This window comes from Zonotrichia albicollis, chromosome Z (assembly GCF_047830755.1).
Source record: "Zonotrichia albicollis isolate bZonAlb1 chromosome Z, bZonAlb1.hap1, whole genome shotgun sequence".
NCBI classification, from domain to species: Eukaryota; Metazoa; Chordata; class Aves; order Passeriformes; family Passerellidae; genus Zonotrichia; species Zonotrichia albicollis.
Window position 1 is genome coordinate 42627207 of NC_133860.1, and position 19377 is coordinate 42646583.

At 39.4% G+C, this 19377-nt stretch overlaps 1 protein-coding gene across 4 annotated transcripts in view; it reads left to right on the plus strand.

Moving 5' to 3' along the window:
* CERT1 (ceramide transporter 1) overlaps positions 1-19377 on the plus strand; it is an 82037-nt gene that overhangs the window by 33202 nt on the left and 29458 nt on the right. For 2 of the 4 annotated variants that reach the window (XM_005488302.4, XM_005488303.4), the window contains exons 4-6: positions 16132-16239; positions 17007-17145; positions 18119-18202. In XM_005488302.4, coding sequence (XP_005488359.1) covers positions 16132-16239; positions 17007-17145; positions 18119-18202 — 331 coding nt within the window. Of the gene's footprint in view, positions 1-13266; positions 13559-16131; positions 16240-17006; positions 17146-18118; positions 18203-19377 lie in introns of those variants that run through there. The other 2 variants (XM_014267950.3, XM_014267951.3) reach the window with 2 other exon arrangements.

Consider the following 19377-nt stretch of genomic DNA (forward strand, 5'->3'; position numbering starts at 1 on the left):
AGAAAGGTGTCCATCTTTCTATAGGATTTGTGTATTACTGTAAAATTGCTTGTTTAAGCAAACAGATACACCTGAAGATGCTCGGCTGATAAGAGTTACTTGCCCTGATATATGGTATGGTGGGGGTACCGAAATTTTGTAAGAAGCTATGCTTTCAGGGAAATATTAGATTGATTATTCAAGTTATTATTCCTTTGCTGTCAATAGCAGAGAGTTCTTTCTTTAAAATTTAATTAAACACTAATTAAATTTCAGTGAGGGAAACTGAGCTTGGGTATGTCCTGTACATTCTATTATTTTAGTACTGGTATCAGCAGTAACTCTGATGATAGTGCATGTCATTTGATGTTGTTAAATTTGCCAAGTGCACTCATTGCTGAAAACTGTGTATTTCCTGAAAGAAGACTAGGGGAATGCCTGTGAATCAGCAGTTTCAGTTGACTATACAAGCGTGTTTGCTGCAGCAAACCTAAATGTTTTCACTTCCAAATTGTTGAAACTTCCCTTTCGGGACTGAAAACAATAGTTCTTTGTCTGTCTTGGCACCCTTTTGCCGTTCTTCGGCCCATGATGGAACAGCAGCTGTTAAATTACAGCTTTATTAACAAGTGGTTACAGTTAGTACTGTCTAATGCTGGACTAAAGCTTTGTCCATTCCAGCCCAACACACTTGATTAATTATAAACAAAGCAGATTGTTTCACTTTGACCAACTCAGTCTTTCTTTGCCTGTGTGTTCCAGTTAATGTTTCATAACAATTGTTTTGGCTTTGAAAATAGATACTATAATTCCCTAAAGAATGCATCCTTGTGGGATGTAGGCCTGAGAATGTAATCAGACATGCTCTGGTCAGGAGGTGGTACTAGACATCTTGCATCCTAGTCGTTTTATGGTAGAAAGGTTAACTGCTTCTTACATAGCAGTTAACTATTCCTTGCTTGCGTTATAGTATTGTCTGTTTCCAACAAAATAATTTCTCTGTCCTGAAACAGTTCTTTTTGAACAAGGTAAAGTTTTTTTGCCTCAATTTGCTGGTTCTCAGACTTTCAGATGTAAATAAAAGGTTTGGTTACATTCTGCCTCCAAATTTTGCTTTATTCTTGTGCTGTTCAAAAAGTGCAGCATCTACTTATTTGCATTCTTGTTTCTACCTGTCTCCAAATATGCTCAGCAAGGTTAAGCAGAAAATATATAATTCATGCGCTTAGTGCTGTTTAGTGGGTTTGTGCCACTCTGTTAGGTAAACCTGCCAGTTTTGCAAAGTGCAAAGAAAGGGCAAAGATAACAGCTACTTAGACTATAGCTCCCATAATCTAATCAAACATTACACACAGAATTACACACAGAATCACTTGGTTGGAAGAGACTTCAAGGTCATTGAGTCTAACCCATGCCCTAACATGTCAACTAGACCATGGCACCAAGTGCCACATCCAATCATTTTTTAACACATCCAGGGATGGTGACTCCACCACCTCCCTGGGCAGACCATTCCAGTACTTGATCACTCTTTCTGTAAAGAATATCCAAACTGTATTTCTCTTGACACAGCTTGAGACTGTGACCTCTGGTTCTGTCAGTTGCTGCCCAACAACCCCCCCTGACCACAGCCACCTTTCAGGGAGTTGCAGAGAGTGATAAGGTCACCTCTGAGTCTCCTTTTCTTGAGGCTAAACACCCCCAGCTCCCTCAGCTGTTCCTCACAGGGTTTGTGTTCCCAGCCCCTCTCCAGCCTCATTGCCTCCTCTGGATGTGCTCAAGCGTCTCAAGGTCCTTCCCAAACTGAGGGCCCAGAACTGGACACAGCACATGAGGTGTGGCCTCACCAGTACTGAGTACAGGGGAGAATGACCTCCCTGCTCCTGCTGGCCACACTGTTCCTGACACAGGCCAGGATCCCTTTGGCCTTCCTGGCCCCCAGGGCACACTGCTGGCTCATGGCCAGTCGGCTGTCACCAGTGCCCCCAGGTCCCTTTCCAGCCACACCGTCCCCAGCCTGCAATGCTGCAGGGGGTTATTGTGGCCAAAATGTAGGACTAAACACTTGGATTTATTAAACTCCATCCCACTTGACTCTGCCCATCCATCCAACAGTTCCAGGTCTCTCTGCAGAGCACTTCTACCTTCCAGCAGATGGACACACGCTCCCAGCTTAGGGTCACCTGCAAATTTACTAATGAAGGGCTCAATCCCCTCACCATGTCATCAATGAAGATATTGAACAGAGCTGGCCCAGCACAGACCCCTGAGGACACCACTGCTGACTGGGCCCAGCTGGATGTGGCACCGTTCCCCTCCACCCTCTGGGCCCGGCCACCCAGCCAGTTCTGAACCCAGCACAGAGCGCTCCTGTCCAAGCCGTGGGCTGCCAGCTTTTCCAGGAGTGTGCTGTGGGAGACAGTGCCAAAGGCTCTGCTGAATTCCAGGTACACAACATCCACAGCCTGTCCTCATTCACCCATTTTGTGAATGGGTGTCACATTGGCCAGATTCCAATCCTCTGGAACCTCACCAATGAGCCAGGACTGTTGGCAAACGATGGAGAGGGGCTTTGCAAGCTCACCTGCCAGCTCCCTCATCACTCTGGGATGGATCCCATCTGTTCCCTTGAATTTATGGGCATCCAAGTGGCTCAGCACTTCTCTGACTGCCTCCTCCTGGATAACAGGGATTCTGCTCCCTGATGCAATCTGCCAACCCAGGGGGACAGTTGTCCTGAGGACAAGCCATCTTCCCACTAAAAACTGAGGCAAAGAAGCATTAAGCACTTCTGCCTTCTCCTCATCTGCAGTTCCCTCCCTCATCCAATAGAGAGCAAAGGTTGGTCTTACCCTTCCTTTTGACATCAGTATATTTATAAAAACGTTTTTTATTCTCCTTTACAAAAGTTCCCAAATTAAGTTTGAACTGAGTTTTGGCCTGCCTAGTTTTTTTTCCTACATGCCCTAGCAACTCCCTTGAATACTTCCTGAGACCTGACCCTCCTTCCAAAGATGATACATCCTCTTTTTATTCCTAAGTTCCTTCAAAACATCGTTTCCCATCCAGGCTGGATGTTTGCCTTGTCGACTCATCTTTTGGCACATAGGGATAGTCTGTTCCTGTGCCCTCAAGATCTCTGTTTTGAAGCATGGCCACCTTTCTTGGACTCCTTTGTTTTTAAGGGCTGCTTCCCAGGGAACTCTGAATAAGTCTTCTAAATAGACCAAAGTCTGCCCTCCAGAAGTCCAGTGTAAAAGTCTTACTGATGTTCCTCCTGATTTCACCAAATATCAAGAACTCTGTAATTTCATAATCACTATGCCCCAAGTGGCTTCCAACCACCACATCTCCCACCAGCCCATCTCTGTTTGCGAACAACTCTAACATAGCTCCCCCTGGAGGGTTCACTCACCAGCTGCAACAAAAAAGTTGTCCTCCACACACTCTAAAAACTTCCAGGACTGCTTCTTTTTTGCTGTATTATTCCCAGATATCTGGTAGATTAAAGTCACCTACAAGAACAAGAGATGGTGATTGTGAAACATTCTCCAGCTGCTTATAAAATAAGTTGCCCACCTCTTCTTCCTGGTTGGGTGGACGATAACAGACTCCCAGCACGGTGTCAGCCTTGTTAGCCTTCCCCTTAATTCTTACCCATAAGCATTCAACTCCATCATCATTAGTTTCAATACCCATGGCATCAAAAGCCTCCCTAATATAATGGACCACTCCTTCACCTCTTCTCCCTTTCCTGTCTCTCCTGAACAGCTTGTAGCCATCCCATGCAGCGCTCCAACTATGTGGGTTGTCCCACTACATTTCCATGATGGCAGTTACATCATAGCTTTGCTGTTGCACCTTGGCTTCCAGCTCTTCTTGTTTGTTACCCATGCTCTGTGCATTAGTGCACATGCACCTCAGCTGGGCTGCTGATTTCACCCCTAACTCAGCCATATCACCCTCGGGCCTGCTTCCAGACAGCCCAGCTGTATCCCCTTCCCCCTTCAAATCTGGTTTAAAGCCTGCTTAATGAATTCTGAAATTGAGAGCTGAAATTCTTCTACCCTTAACAGAGAGATGCAGCCCATCCAGCTCCAGTAGGCCCGGTGCTGAAAATGTTGGCCCATGATCAAAGAGCCCAAAATTCTGCTGATGACACCAAACCTTGAGCCACTTCTTGGCTTCTTGACTCTCCTATTCCTTTCATCATTTTTCTCAGCCACCAAAGGCACTGAGCAGAACGCTACCTGTGCTCCTGCCCTGTTAACCACTTGACCCCATACGCTAAAGTCTCTTTTAATTGTCCTGACTCCTCTTTTCAATCTCATCACTGCCAGCCAGTGGGTAATAATCAGATGGTTAAATTAGCCCAGGAAGTCTCTCAGTAATATCCTGTACCCAGGCCCCAGGGAGGCAGCAAACTCCTTGTGGGATGGGTTCAATCCACATGTGGGGTCCTCTGTTCCCCTCAGAAGGGAGTCACCTGTTCCACTACAACTGCCCTTCTTTTCTTTTTAATGTTAGAGGTGGTGATCCCTCTGACAGATGAAGTGTAATTGGGAGGCCCACTGGGCACATCATTTTCTTCTATATCATCTGGCTGACTCTCTGGATTCAGGGCCTCATACCTATTCTGAAGTGGCACCTGGCTAGGTGATGGGGTCAGGAGGAACTTCTATGACCTCCCCAAGTGAGAACCCATTTCCAGTCCCCTTCATCCACCAGGTGTCTTCCTATTGCCTTACAGTGGTGGGCCTCCCTCAAGGATGGCAGGGCAGAACTCCACCAACCTATCTCCCTTTCACTTTCCCTAGTAGTCCTTAGTGTTCCAACTTCCTCCCTAAGCTTGGCCACTAGCAAAATCATTCACCTGTTCACACCGCAGGCAGGCTTCCTCTGCTGCACCCCCTGAAACCACTGATAAACTCAAACAGTCTGCACAGGAATGGGTCTGGACAGACACATCCTTTTGGAGGGTTCCATTTGGTTACATACACTTGTATGTATGCAGTTTTTGACTCTGTAAAAACCATTACTAACAAAAACACCAAAACCAACTTACCAACAGAAACACAACAAACAACAAACTAAAAACCCCACTAGAAGGAGGAAACCTGCAACCCTGCCTGCGTGAACTGCCAGGTGAGCTGCTGTACCACGCCCCTGTTTGCCCACTCCTGTTCACCTTGCTCCCTAGAGCTCTCCTTTATTCACTTGCCTCTTGCCAGAGGAAAACCCCACCCTGAGCCTGCATGGCTAATGAGAATGAGGAACCAACCTGCTCAGTGCTCTTTTAATCACCCAATCTATAGGACTTAAGGTTTATGTAGGTATATCTAATTGATCCTCAGAGGGTGATTGGAATGATTTGTGTTTTAATTTTTGCAAAGAGGCCATCATGCTGGCTAGACCTGTCTTCAACAGGTGGAGAGTGTTCAGCTGATAGTACTAGTCTTATGTAGTCTCTCTCAGATATCTACCTGAATAGAGAGGACCTGGAGTAAAAAACATACTCCATTTTGGGTTTGAACTTGGTCATATGGGAAGAAAGTCTGAAATATATGGATCTGGGGCTTCATTTAGGAGAAAGACGTGTTACACTTGAGGTTCTCCGCCCTCTTTGTTGATTGATACTGTCTTCATATAAAAGCCCTGTGTTAGACAGCATATCTGCTGTTTTTCTTAACTGTTCTCAAGTGTGAGGCAGATTTGAGTCTGGAGTGCTTTTGGATGCAGATAGATACAATAGCTTCACTTTCATCATTTTTATTGCTGCTTCCTTTTCAATGCCTGGAGTATGAGATCTGTCGGAATTTGAAAATCTAGTAACAGAATTTGTATTTTGTCAATGCCATACAGAATGATCAGGAAACACCTTATCTACCATCAAGTGGGAGTTTCCCTTCCCTCATTTCACAAAGGGATAAAGGCAGCTTTTAGTGTGTTGCAGTTCAAAGCAGTCAACAGCAAGAATATCACTACTCTCCTGAAGTCTTAATGTCACCCATATGTACACCGGAATCTCTGCAGGCAATAGCATCAGTTTCAGTTTGCCAGCTCTTAACACATGTGCAGCTTTCTCACGATGAATTATTTGGGGGTACACTTGTGTGAGAGAAGCAACAATGGGATTTGACTTCAGCAGTATATAGGAAAGAATGAGTCTACGAATAATTGGTTACGTAGATGCTGAATGTATTTATGCAGTTGCCTGGGTTTTTCATAGTACAGTGGACAATTAAGGCAGAAGTTCTTACAGAAAGGGCTCTACAGCTTGTGCAAAACAGACGTGCTGTCATGAAATAAGATCATTTACTTACTATAGAAGACTTAAGTTAAAATAGGCACTAAACTGCTTGTTTATTATACTATTCTCTAGCTAATGCTTATCACAGGGAGGTTTTTGTTTTGGTACCAGCTCTGTTCTGGCACCCTTTGTCTTGTTTATACTTTTTACCCCTCTGGAAAGCAAAGAAAGACCAAAATGGTGCCCCAAAGCCTAGTGCATAGCCTATTAAGGACCAGCAGTATTACAGTTCTGTGTAGAACTCATGATAGCATTTATCTTCAAAGTCCTGAACATTTTAGGGCCTAGATCCTTTGATTTGCTTTCCTTTCCTCTAATGTACTAGAAGCAGCCTTTTGTGAGGTGTTTTCCAAACAGTTTCCAGATTTTTCCTTCAAGAGCAGGGTAGGTCAGCTTATTGTAGAGGCCTGTACTGTGCTTGAAGTTGTTTTCCTATTACACAGAGGATGTTTGCTTTCAGCAAATAAGAGCAGTCTGGGTTTTTTTTTTTTCCATCACTAATAGTGTGGAGGTTGCTTTTGTATTGGCAAGTAAGTTTAATATCTTTACTGATATGTTTGTTAATATTGTAGGTAATATCAGTTAATATTTTAGTTTTCAAAGATGAATTTTCTGAAAGTTGCTTTTCATAAAACAGTTTTACAAACTCCCAAATAAGCCTGTATAAACTTAAGTGTTATGAATACAGTGAATAACTTATTTCAGAGGAAATGTATCTGTATAATTACTTCATGACTTTAAATGGGTTTGGTAGGCTTTAACTAAAACTTTGTTTCTTCTAATGTTTCTCAAAGTAAGCATACATACAGAGAAAACTAGTTTGGTGATGGCCTACTTAATGTATAACCTGTATATGAAGAAATCGTGTGCCTATTTACCTGCTTGGTATGTAAAAGTGATTTTTAATTAGTCTGTGTATTTGCAGACTAATGACAGCAGCTGAACGTAGAAAAAAATCTTCTACTTAAACATGGTGGTTGAGGCACATATGCCCAGTTTTCCCTGAGACAAGTATTAAACTTTTTTAAAGCTAAATTATATTGAGCCTAACTACTTCTTGTCAGATGAAGTTCTAAAAATCTGAGCCAGAACATTCATCAGAATGATTTGGTACTATGTCTTTGGACAGTCTTAAGTGAAAATGGGTGTGTTCTTAGTTGGTTCACTGTTTTGAACTGTCTGAGAAGTCTGACTTCAGAATAATTTTTTTAATCTCTGTTACAATTTCTAATTCACTGTCATCCATTCAGCACTAAATGTTATTGTTGCTACTTGCATGCTGTGTGGAAAACTTTATCCTCTCTAAGCAATGTGTCTCAAATGTAATTATAAAGGCTAAAGGTAAAACTGCTCTGGTTTTAACTGTCTCCCAAGAAAAGAAAGTTTCTATGCCCCGGGACTGGAGCAGAAACAGGGTAAGGGTTACTATTGGTCAAAGACCACTAGTAACCTCCAGCGGTGTCTGTTTCCTTTTCGCTATTTCCCTCTAGTGGTCACACACGATACTGACTTGGGGAGATTAAATAGATGAACTGCTACTAACCCGAAACTGATACGAGTATATGACACCTTAATTTTCCCAGTCATGATCTGTTAGACCACAGAGTCCTGTGAAACCTTATGACAGAAGGACATACTCTTATGTTTTGAACTGGTGATTTAGCAAAGTTTTAGGAATTTTTTGAACTTAGATATCCAAATGTGTCTTTTACATGAAACATACAATGCTTTTACGTTAGATAAACTCATAATCTAAGTTTTCTTATAAAGTTTTTTGATGTGACATCTGCTTTATATGCGTATCTTTGCCCTTCTCTGTCTGTGGCTAGGTCTAACATCTAAACATTAAAAGTATTACGATAATTTGTCCCTTTAGTATTATGTTGGACTTGTTCTTAACTCATAAACTAAAATGAGATTTATAGAATCATGTGGTTTTATTCTTTAAAACAATCTTCTTTTATTCTTGGTAAAACAATGTTTTATGTAACTTTTTTAGATGTTGGTAAGCCATCAAGTATATCATAGAATTGCTAAGATTGAAAAAGATCTTTAATATTTCCACATTCAGTTGTCAACCCAGCTACACCACCATGTTCACCACTAAACCATGTTATCAAATGTCATATCCGCACATTTTTTTAACATTTTCAGTTATGGTGACTCCACCACTTCCCTGAGCAGTATATTCCAGTGCTCCAACCCTTTCCATGAAAAAAATTTCACAATGTCTAAACTAAACCTCCCTTGCTACAACTTGAGGCCATTTCTGCTTGTCCTGACATTTGCTACTTGGAACAAGAGACTGACACCCATCTCACTAGAGCTTCCTTTCAGGTTACTGTAGAGAGTGATAAGGTCTTCTGTGAGCCTCCTTTATTCCAGGCTGAGCTATCCCAACTCCCTCAGCCACTCCTCATCAGGCTTGTGTTCCCGACCCTCCAGCAGCTTCATTTGACTTAAAATCTTGCAAATGTTTCTTCCTATGTAGGCTGGGGCAGGCACCTCAGGAAGAGTACAAGGATGTTGGTAAGTCATGTAGAGGAAAAATCAGAAAGGGGAAACCTTAGCTAGAACACAGTCTGGTCACTGCTGTATAAGATGAGATGATTTTCCAAATGCATTAACAACAAAAGCAGGGCCAAGGAAAGTCTCCATCCTTTAATGGACATGTGGATGGGGAGCGCTGTCACCAAAGATGAGGAAAAGGCTAAGGTACTTAATACTTTCTTTGCCTCAGTCTTCACAGAGAGATCAAATATCCTCAGGGCAAGCAACCCCCTGAGCTACTAAATAGGAATGAGGATCAGAATAGACTTCCTGTAACTCAGGAGAAAGTGACTTCCCATGACACTTAGCTACTCACAAGTCTATGGGGCCAAATGAGATTCACCCAAGAAGACTGATGGAACTGATGAAATACCTTTCCAAGCCTCTCTGCATCACTTATGATCAATCCTAGTTTAACCAGGGACACTCCAGATAGCTGGAGATTTGCAAGTGTTGTGCCCACCTACAAGAACACTCAGAATAAGGATCTGGGGAACTACAGCCTGACCTTGGTGACCTCAGTGCTGGGGAAGGTTATGGAACAGAGTATCTAGAGTGTGGTGACTGGCAACACGACAACAAGGTCATCAGGCCCAGCCAGCATGTATTTGTGAAAGGCAGGTCCTGCCTGACCAACCTGATCTCCTCTTATGACAGAGTGACCTGTTTAGTGGATGAGGGAAAGGCTGCAGATGTTTTCTATCTAGACTTCACTAAAGCCTTTGACACAATTTCTGATAGCATTATCCTGGAGAAACTGGCAGCCCGTGGCTTGTACAGGTGTACTGTTCACTGGGTAAAAAAACAGCTGGATAGTCAAGACCAGAGAGTGGCCGTGGATGGAGTTACATCCAGCTGGTGGCCAGTCAGCAGTGCTGTTCCCCAGGGCTCAGCACTGGGTCCAGCTCTGTCGTGTCCTTAGAGACAATCTGGATGAGGGGATCAAGGGTATCCTCACTCAGTTTGCAGATGACAAGTTGGGTAGGAGTGTTGATCTGCTGGAGGGTAGGAGGGCTCTGCAGGTTGGACATTGGGAAGAAGTTTTTTCCTGAATGGGTGATCAGGTATTGGAATGGGCTGCCCAGGAAACTAATGGAGCCTCTGGAGACATGCAGTAAAAGTTGACACTTAGTCTTGTGGTCTATGTGGCATGGTGGTGTTGGGTCAAAGGTCGGACTCCATGATCTAGGAAGTCTTTTTCAGCCTTAATGATTCTGATTATTTTCTGCCTGTCTTGCAGAATGGTAGAGTTCGTCCTCTGATAATTATGCCTTCAGAACTGTGATACTTTATATCCAATATGTTCATCTGTTGTTTGAAAGTAAAATTACCTTTGGACAGAATTATTGCCTAGGTAGTTTGAGCATAATATATGGAATCTCCATGTTGCCAAATAGATGTATGATTAGAAATGCATGTAAAGCTTCTACAGATGGCAGAGTGCTGTTGCATTTTTTTAAACTAGACTGGGCTTTGTTTTTAAACAAAGATGGTTTTGACTCAGTAGTAGTACTAGTTTTTATCTTCAACCCTGGACAACTTGAGTGATCTGAAGCTGTATCAGGAACATGACAAAAAGTTGCCTGTCTTGGAGACCCTTATTTAATATCTTTTTCTGTTTCAAATGTGTAATAACTTTTTTGGTTCAGATGTTTCAGTGAGCCTCTGTTGTTTTTGAAGGAAGTAGGTGTTGAGAGCTAACAAGGGCTGCAGCAAGAAGGAAATAAGAGAGTGGGTAATAGGTTTTGAAAGTGAAGAAATTTGTGTTGGTTTTAATAAGATGTGAGATACAAAACAAGAAATACAAAAAGTAAGCTCTTTCCCCCCACACTTTTCCCCAAATTACTATTAGGACATGGCAAATTAAACTGTATGTGTTTGCATGTATTTCCTTAGGGTGTGGGATAGTTTTCCTTAAATTCTTTGTCAAATATATTACAGAATTCAACAATTCCAACTTTTTTACCTCCAGTTCTTCCTATATATTACATTACATTACACCAGCCATTTGATAGAGATCATTTGATAGCCATCTATTCTGATGACTAAATGTTCAAAGATCAGAGGAGAAAAAACAATCAGTTTCTGAATTTAGCAGTGCCAAGGTAACTGCTAATTGCACTAGATGAACAAGGGACTTCATGGGTTTTGCAGGAACATTTGCTTTGGCAGTTTTTCTTCTTATTGATAAGAAGCATTGTTAGCTAATACTATTTATCTGCTGATAGATATATTCTGTGTGGCTGTTAAGTTTTTCGTAGTCCATTTCTTTTAGTGCAAGTAACTACCTGTACCTTGAATCCTTGTGTTTCGAGTTAGGAAAATGTTTATTCTGATTAAGCAAAGTGTAGGCCTCTCAAGACCATATCCAAAACAGGCTCAGACTTTCAACAAGTACCTTTTCACAAAGGCGAATAAACCCCCCCTGCTGTTTAACTATGCTCTTTGGAAATATTATTGTGGTCTTTAGCCCAAGATTCTTCACCATAGTGCTGGTGGTAAATATGGTTTTCTGGTTCTACAGAGGTGATATTAATGTAAAGATACTTAACTATCTTTGGTTAAAAAATAAAACTAAGCCAGTGATTGGAGTAAGAGGCAGTCACTCCTTCCCTGCCATTTTGAAGGATAAATAAGATTGCTTAAATACCTGTTAACTGTATGTGGCTTAGTCTCCTTGCTCTGTCCCCCTGTTGAGACAGGCTGGGATTTCCCCACATGCTCAATCCCACCTAGGGAGGGAGGGTGGGCTTTCCCTCCCACCTAGTGGATGCTCCATGGGAGAGCCAGTTCTCGGACCCCTGCAGCAGTTTTTCCAGTTTTCTGCCTGGCTCATCTGCCTTAGTTAGCACTTAACTCTGGCAACACTGAATTTTATACATTGTGATGATGTAATAATATTTGATAGTAATATTTTATATAATATTAACTATTACGCAATTGTGTATAACTGCTAAAAATACCAATGTGACTACTGCTTTCACTTGGGATCATAATTGTTCTTTTTTTTAAAGGCAGAGTTGCATAAGTGCTGGCGAGACTGTATGTAATATGTAATGGAATTAATTCATTCTTTAAAATCCACTAGCTTTCAGAGCATGGAAACCAGTAACAACACTTCCTTTAGTGCATTGGGAACTGATGTCAAAACATCAGTGCTTTTTCTGCTGATGTCTAATAGAATGGAATTTATTAATTCTTGTACTACAGTACAGACCTTACTTGTCCCTTTCCTGACAGCCCAGATTCACAGAAGGGATAAATGTATCCTCTTCCAGACTTGCTCATAGTCCCATGACCCAGGAGTACAAGCTGTTTTAGTTTTATTACTAAGACTAAATGTTGCAGTTATTGTCAGCTTGGTTTTTGGTTGTTTTGCTCAGTGAAGAGTTTTATCTTTATATGTGTTTTTGAATTTGGAATTCCTGGGGATTCCTCCTGTGCACATAATCTGAGTATTTACTATGGAATTGCAACATATGTCACTGCTGGTGGAAAGTTAGGTCTACATGTCTTTCCTTGTTTTTGCAGTTGCAAAAAAAGGTCAGATTAGAAGCTTTCTCCTTTTAAATAGTCATCTGTGCTCTGCTTGGGAGGGCTGTGGGTGGGGAATGACTATCCAGCTGCCCTGACCTGGATTCTGGAATTTTTATCTCTGCCTTCCTGCTAACTACCACCTTAGTTTTGCGACCTTAAATTTCCAGCAGCTTCAGAACAATTGAAAAATCAGACCTGTAGACCCATGATAATTTTATCTTTAATTTCAGTCTTCAGAAATGCATCCCAAAGTGTAGTGTCTGTTGTGTTCTTATTGTCTGCAGTAATTTCCTAGCCCTGCCTTGGCTCATCCATGCACTAACCCATCTTTCTGAAGCATTTGCAGTAAGTCTAAAAATTGCCTTTGGAACACAGTTGTTTTACAGAGCTTATCTGCTTATTTTCCACCAAGCTTTTCATAGTACCTTCCAGCTCTTTTGTGTTACTACCTTTTCTATCTTCTGGGTTTTTTCATTAGATATTGTGGCTTGATCTCTTGGATGTTTGAGTGCAATTGAGTGTATTCTCACAAATATGAAGAGAATGAGATTAGAGTCAGTGTGTCCTAGTATGTGTTCCATCACCTTCTGAGTGAGCTGTATGCCTGAGAGGGAGGAGCTGCCTGCTGGTTGTGTTATGTAAAATAATAAATAATTTATAATGCTTACTGAATATATCTGCCTTGGTGAACAAACGTACATTGAAGTGCTTCACAGGTGCATATTGAGACAAAATCAAAAGAATTCCCTGAAGACATGTGAGAATAATTTGCTTTATTTGATTTTTTTAAGTGGGAGAACTTTGCTGTGAGTCTGTGCTTTATTCAAGAGTATTTTCTACTTAGGGATCCATGCAAGCCGTTACAGAGATCTGCAATATGATTCTGCAAATAACTTAGCTTTTGTATTGAAAGCAGCTTTTCTGACGTACTGCCTTGTTGCTGATACTAGCATCTGCTCCAGTTAAAGGATTGCATGAAGCTTTGGATCATGTGGCTCTTTCCTCTTGTCTGTTGTAACAAAAGGATTAATGGATTTCGTGCATTGCCTTGGAAAGCTGAAGGTGTTGCAATTACTATCAAATGCCATTTTTAATTTAGCTTTGAAGCTGTGATGTATGCATGGAATTTCAAAGAACTGCATCTTTTTACTGAGCATGGCGATTTGGCATCAGTGCTTGATGGTATGAATTGATACGACTTCTACAAGTAATTTGGTTTTCAAGCAGAGACTATTGATTTCTATCATATGAACTCTACCAGCTTTTCCAGTTTTTATCTTGGGAAATTAAAATTTGTATAAACAGAAGAAACTTTGTCTACATTCCTCTTCTCAATTTAAATGATTATTTCTGCAGTGATTAGTTAACTATGATCTGCTTTGCAAGACATAAATGCGGCAGTGACCTGCTCTCGTTTAGATGTTGCGGTAGTAGAATGGTGGGGCTTTGCATGATTCATGCTTTCTTTGTTTGTGTTCATCTGCCTGCATGTGTCTGCTGTGAGCAGCATGGCTTGTCTGTGTAGAAGTTAGAAATGAGTACTTATTTTCTGGTTCTTGTGAAAAATAAGTATTCTCAATGTAATTTTATCTTTTTTTCTTTTGACTGTTCAAATACAATTGTCTGACACAGTTTTGTGAATGTGATCTGTATATATGCATGCTTTTGATTGTGCAAACTCACGATGTGTGCTGTGCAATCTGCTTTTAATGCCTGCTGAATTTGCTTCTCGATAACAAATAGTTAATAATGTTGCACCTTTATATTGGTAGATTTTGCAAGCTGATAGCTGTTATCCATATGATCGTGTATGCTGTTACATGTACGATTCTGTAGCATGGATAAATTATTTAGTGGAAAAAATAATCACAAGCATAAATGAGAAAAAAAATACTCTGCTGAAGAGGTACCTTTAAAAAAATCAAGCGTATATATTGAAAGAAGGGTTGGGTTTTTTTCTTTCACCCTCAGTTTTTATTATGTGAACTAAATTAGCTGAGCATTTGACTGTATGCATAATATAAGAAGAAAAGGATTTAGTTGATATAGAATATAAGGCATCAGATTTTCTACTTAAAAGTTTACAATATTCTTGAAAGTTCTGAAGTAGGCCTATATAGGTGTGGCTTTGACTAAATCTCAAGTAAAGAAATCCAGAAATTTTGCTTCTTAAGCTTAAAGCAAGGTCTTGCATAGGTGTATTTTTCTCACTTCAAGAACAAAATAAGAAAGCACTTCCTATCTTTAGTTGAAATACTCTAACCTCAGTGAAGTGGGTATTTTGGCTACATTTAAAAATTTACCTGTTTTTAAGCTATATCCTATTAAAATGAAGCTTTGTCATCTTTCCTAGTGTGTACAAGTTACAGAGAAAATTAAATTAATTTGCACTGTCAAACTGAATATAATAAAAACATATTGGATCATCTTAAGGTTTGTGGCATATGCTTAAATAAGTATTGAAAATACTGATTAAACAGTGAAGTCTTTTTATATTTGTGTTTAAAAGAAATTTTAAATGTTTCAGAGTGTTGGGTGACTCTTCTTTTCAGGTTTATGCTTATTAAATGCTTTTGAAACACAGCAGTTGTATCCCCAAACTCTTACTTGTAACTCATACATACATACTTTGTCCCTCTTTGCCTAAATTCTTAATTCACACTTCAAAGAACTCTTTATTTTCTCTGCTTTTTAACTTATCTACACTCTCCCACCTTCTCAGCCATACAGCTCCCAGTTTTTACATAAAATGTACAATAACTGCAATTTCATAATTGCTTCTTCTTTGTTCTATACCATTTGTTTTGTCTCCTATCTCCCTGCCCCATTGGAGTTTTGGTGCTACTGCAGAATTTATTTCTGCCTAAAGTCCTTCACTGTTTTCTGTCTACTTGATCAAACTCATCTGCTTACAGTATTTCATGTATTATTTTGAACCATCTGTTTATTGCTTACATCTCCTTTGCCATGCACATCATTTAGATTAACATTTAGTGGAGTTTATTTTCCTTCAGTTCCTCAGTGTCTGCTTCTGTTTGACTTGTGAGGAAATTTGTCAAACTCTATTTTTGATCTTCTAAATGTTATTCTAATAAACAGATTTTTTTCATTGTTTAGTTAGTTACTTTTATTGTATCCTCTCTCTTACTTTTAGTTGTACCTTGTTTTATGTAGACTTCTGTTCTCATGAAATATTAATTTCAGTCAAATATAAATAATTTTGCCAAAGAGGCCTGAAACAGGAAAAAAACTTGATAGAAAGTTTTCTTTGATATCTATTTTGTTGTTTTTAAAAAGAAAATGGTACTATTTGTATTATTGGATGGAGTGACTGAAGTTGATTGTCTTGAGACTGAACCATGTTTAATCCCCCAATTAATTATAGAGTAATGTACATTTTTTTAATAGGCTCTGTGAAAGTTACTTCTTAGGAATTACATAACCAAATTAAAGAAACACTGTCCCTTTTTTATACCATTAAATATATATTGCTGCGTCCTTTTGGGGACACATAATTCATGGTAGGTAACAAATTATTTTACAAATTGATTAATCAATAATAAAAAATAAGTTTATAATAACTTCACAGATACTACAATCAACATCTTAGATGCAGGCACAGTTTGAGTTGTTTAAACCTATACTGCAAAAAACAAGTGGATGGGTTCCAGAGAAAATTGCATTAATCTTGTTTTCAATATTTCTGTTTTATCAAAAGCCTCAGCACTCTACTTTTTGTGTGGTTTGATTTTTAGACTGAATCTGGATATGGATCAGAGTCAAGTTTGCGACGTCATGGCTCCATGGTGTCTCTTGTGTCTGGAGCAAGTGGATACTCTGCAACATCCACCTCTTCATTCAAGGTTGGTGCAAAAAGTTTTCCTAATATTCATACAGAAATAACATGCAACTGGAAAAGAAGTTTCGTATGAAGACTTATTCACATAATTGTAGAAAAAAACACTAAATGTCAGTAGTCCATCATACAGATGATACGGGAAGCTCTCTCATGCCTCTCATGCAATCGTCCTTTTTAAACTGAGGTGTCATCTTCTGTGGCAAGAAAATCAAACTTGTGAGTGTATTCATTAACTTTTTCTAGTTTACTCACCAAATATCCTGGGCTCCAAATATAAACAAACGCTAGTTCTGTAGTTTAATGAGTGTGATATAGCCCTACCTGACAAATTATGGCTTTTCTTGTGTCATGCATATGAGTATTTAATATATGAACTGAGTGTGCTGTACTTCTGGGAGAGCAGAAAAGGGAATAAAGATTGGAGCAAAGATCTTAAACCAGAGCTGACTGCTTTCAGGCAAATACGTATAAAGCTGGTAGCATGTAAGTTCACTTTTTAACAAGGTTTTGTGGAGTGCTCTGAAGTAGCAGGTGCAGTCAACAGAAAACATTGAGACCAGTGACAAAATGAGTAAAGAATACTCAGATATGGTTTCTTCTGACATTAACAGTATTTCTTAATTGCTGATATCTAAAATGTCATTAGTGTGCTTCAGTTTCTTCTTCATAGTTGCAGACATATCTTGTTTAAAATTAAATTGTAGCTATACTGCATCAAGCTATTGTTGAGTATGTAGAAATATTTCATGCCTTTTTTGTTTGTGTTTTCAGAAGGGCCATAGCTTACGTGAGAAGCTTGCAGAAATGGAAACCTTTAGAGACATCTTGTGTAGACAAGTTGATACTTTACAGAAATACTTCGATGCTTGTGCAGATGCAGTTTCCAAAGACGAACTCCAGAGGGATAAAGGTAACGCTGTAGCTGAAAACTCTTCCCTCCACAGACTGTAGCTTTTTACCGAGGAAACCTCTTGATACTGTTCCAATACAATTTAATGTCTTATAAATAAAATAATGTATCATAAATTAAGGATAATAAGGTAATGTATCCTAATAGTAAAGGATCAATCAGTTGCATAAATGCATATGCATGTTAATTATTTTTACTTTGGAATTCAGATTTAAAATTTGCTTGATGTTAACCTGTAGCTCTCAACTGTACAAAAGCAATGCTCTTTTTAAGTGTTTTGTTATAGAACACCAAGTGCTAACTCTCACAAATTAAATTTATTCCTGTCTCTTACCTGTTATTTTGAAAAATAAATGGGATATTAGTTTTGATAAAAACAATACACTTTAAAAAGTCAAAAGGGCTGCCTTAAGTAATGCTTCTGAGGTGTATTGGCTGGAAATACAGCACTGAATGCACACTTGAGACCATACTAGACTACAATGTGGATGCCTACATATCTCTGAAGTGCTTATACCAGAACACAACTCGTCACTGTATTTGTGCACTCTGCTGAGGCATTTATATTCATCCCTGTGTTTGTTCTGGCAGTGCGAAACTTTCTGTAGCAATAAAACACCAGAGAAGTGCAATTCCACTTTTTTTTTAAATTTTCCAGTGTAGAAGATTAGATAGGTACTGAATCATGGCTCCTGCTTATCCACTTGTAACACCTAAGTATGTTGCTCTCACCAGATTTGAGTGCTAAATGTCAATGCTGAGCAATGTTAGATTCCGCTGTTAACTGACATTTACACTGGTAGTGGTCTTGGGTCAAACAAAATAAACCAAACCCAAAAGGGAGGGAGGGGTCATGACTGTTGTTACAGGAAGAAGTGCTGGCTAACCATGAAGACAGTCTTAATTCTTTCTTGCACTCTAAAGAACTAGAAAAGCTTTCTCACTCCCATAATACACTCTCTCTCTAATCTAGTGGTAGAAGATGATGAAGATGATTTCCCTACAGTACGTCCTGATGGAGATTTTGTACATAACAGTAACAGCAGTAAGGAAAAACGTAAGTGTCTCCCAATTTTTTCAGTGATGAAAATTAGAATGAATGGTATGGTGATAAGTCTGGTACAAGACAGGTGTATTATGCTTTTTTTTAAGCAGAAAAGGGTGAGAATAGCTATTTAAGTGTATGTGAATGGAAGTTCTTAGTCATGTTATAATTCTTTAGCAACTTCTGGTGATTCTCCGAGTTGTTCTTAATTCACACAAATACTAACGCAAATTTGTCAAGGTGTAATTCCATGTTCTGTGTCTAAAGTCCTTGTTGCTACAAAATTCTGTTGAAACAGCTAATAATCTGAAATTATTCAGATATTGGGAACTGAGATTTTGTAACAGGTTGTTGCAAGTGTTACCTGCTTTAGGAGTTTGGTGGAGTTCAGTGCTTTTCCACTTAGTCATATCCTCCTATGGTTTTCACAAGTACTGTGGCTGTGGAATGGTTAAGACATCACTGTTGGTGATTCTTATTTATCATAATTTTAGAGCTTTTTTGTCTTTTCATTGTTATGATGAGCAGAATTCTGATATTTATTTTTATCATAAATGAACTAGTTATTTTACTCACTGTACCCATACAGCCAATGTGAAGAACTCATGCAAGTCTTGCTGTTCGAGAAATTTGATAGTTCTGGCCTGGAGGAAGTTGTGTATGCATTTAAACTGTATTTGCATTCTTCTTAGACCTTCTCATGTTTTCTGACTTAAATATCTAGTGTTTACGCTCTCTACTTGTTAGCAATTCAGTTAGTCCTAAGGTATTTCTTAGACTTGATTCACAAAGCTTAGAAGTTGCACCTTCAGTTTCAAGTGTGATGGAATCTCCCAAAGTACTCACTAGAAATGTTTTTTAAAATGTAAATACTTTCATGAAGAACCTAGAAAATATAGGGCAAAATAAGCTTTTTCTATGTGTTCTGTTTTCTTTTTAATTGGTTTTTGTTCCCATGTATTACGTATTTCCTTCATTTATTAAAGTGCTTTTTCTAAAGCATATCCTAAAGTGTTGTGATGGAAGAGGGAAGGAAATTGAATGGAAGGAGCTTTTCAGGTTACTTCCAGAATTCATCACATAAGTAGATTTTTCTACTGAGTACTAATTGTAATGCTGATTTCAGAGACTAGGTAGCATCACACAGAAGTTTTGAAGCAAGTGTAAGCAGGTGTATGGTTCCATTA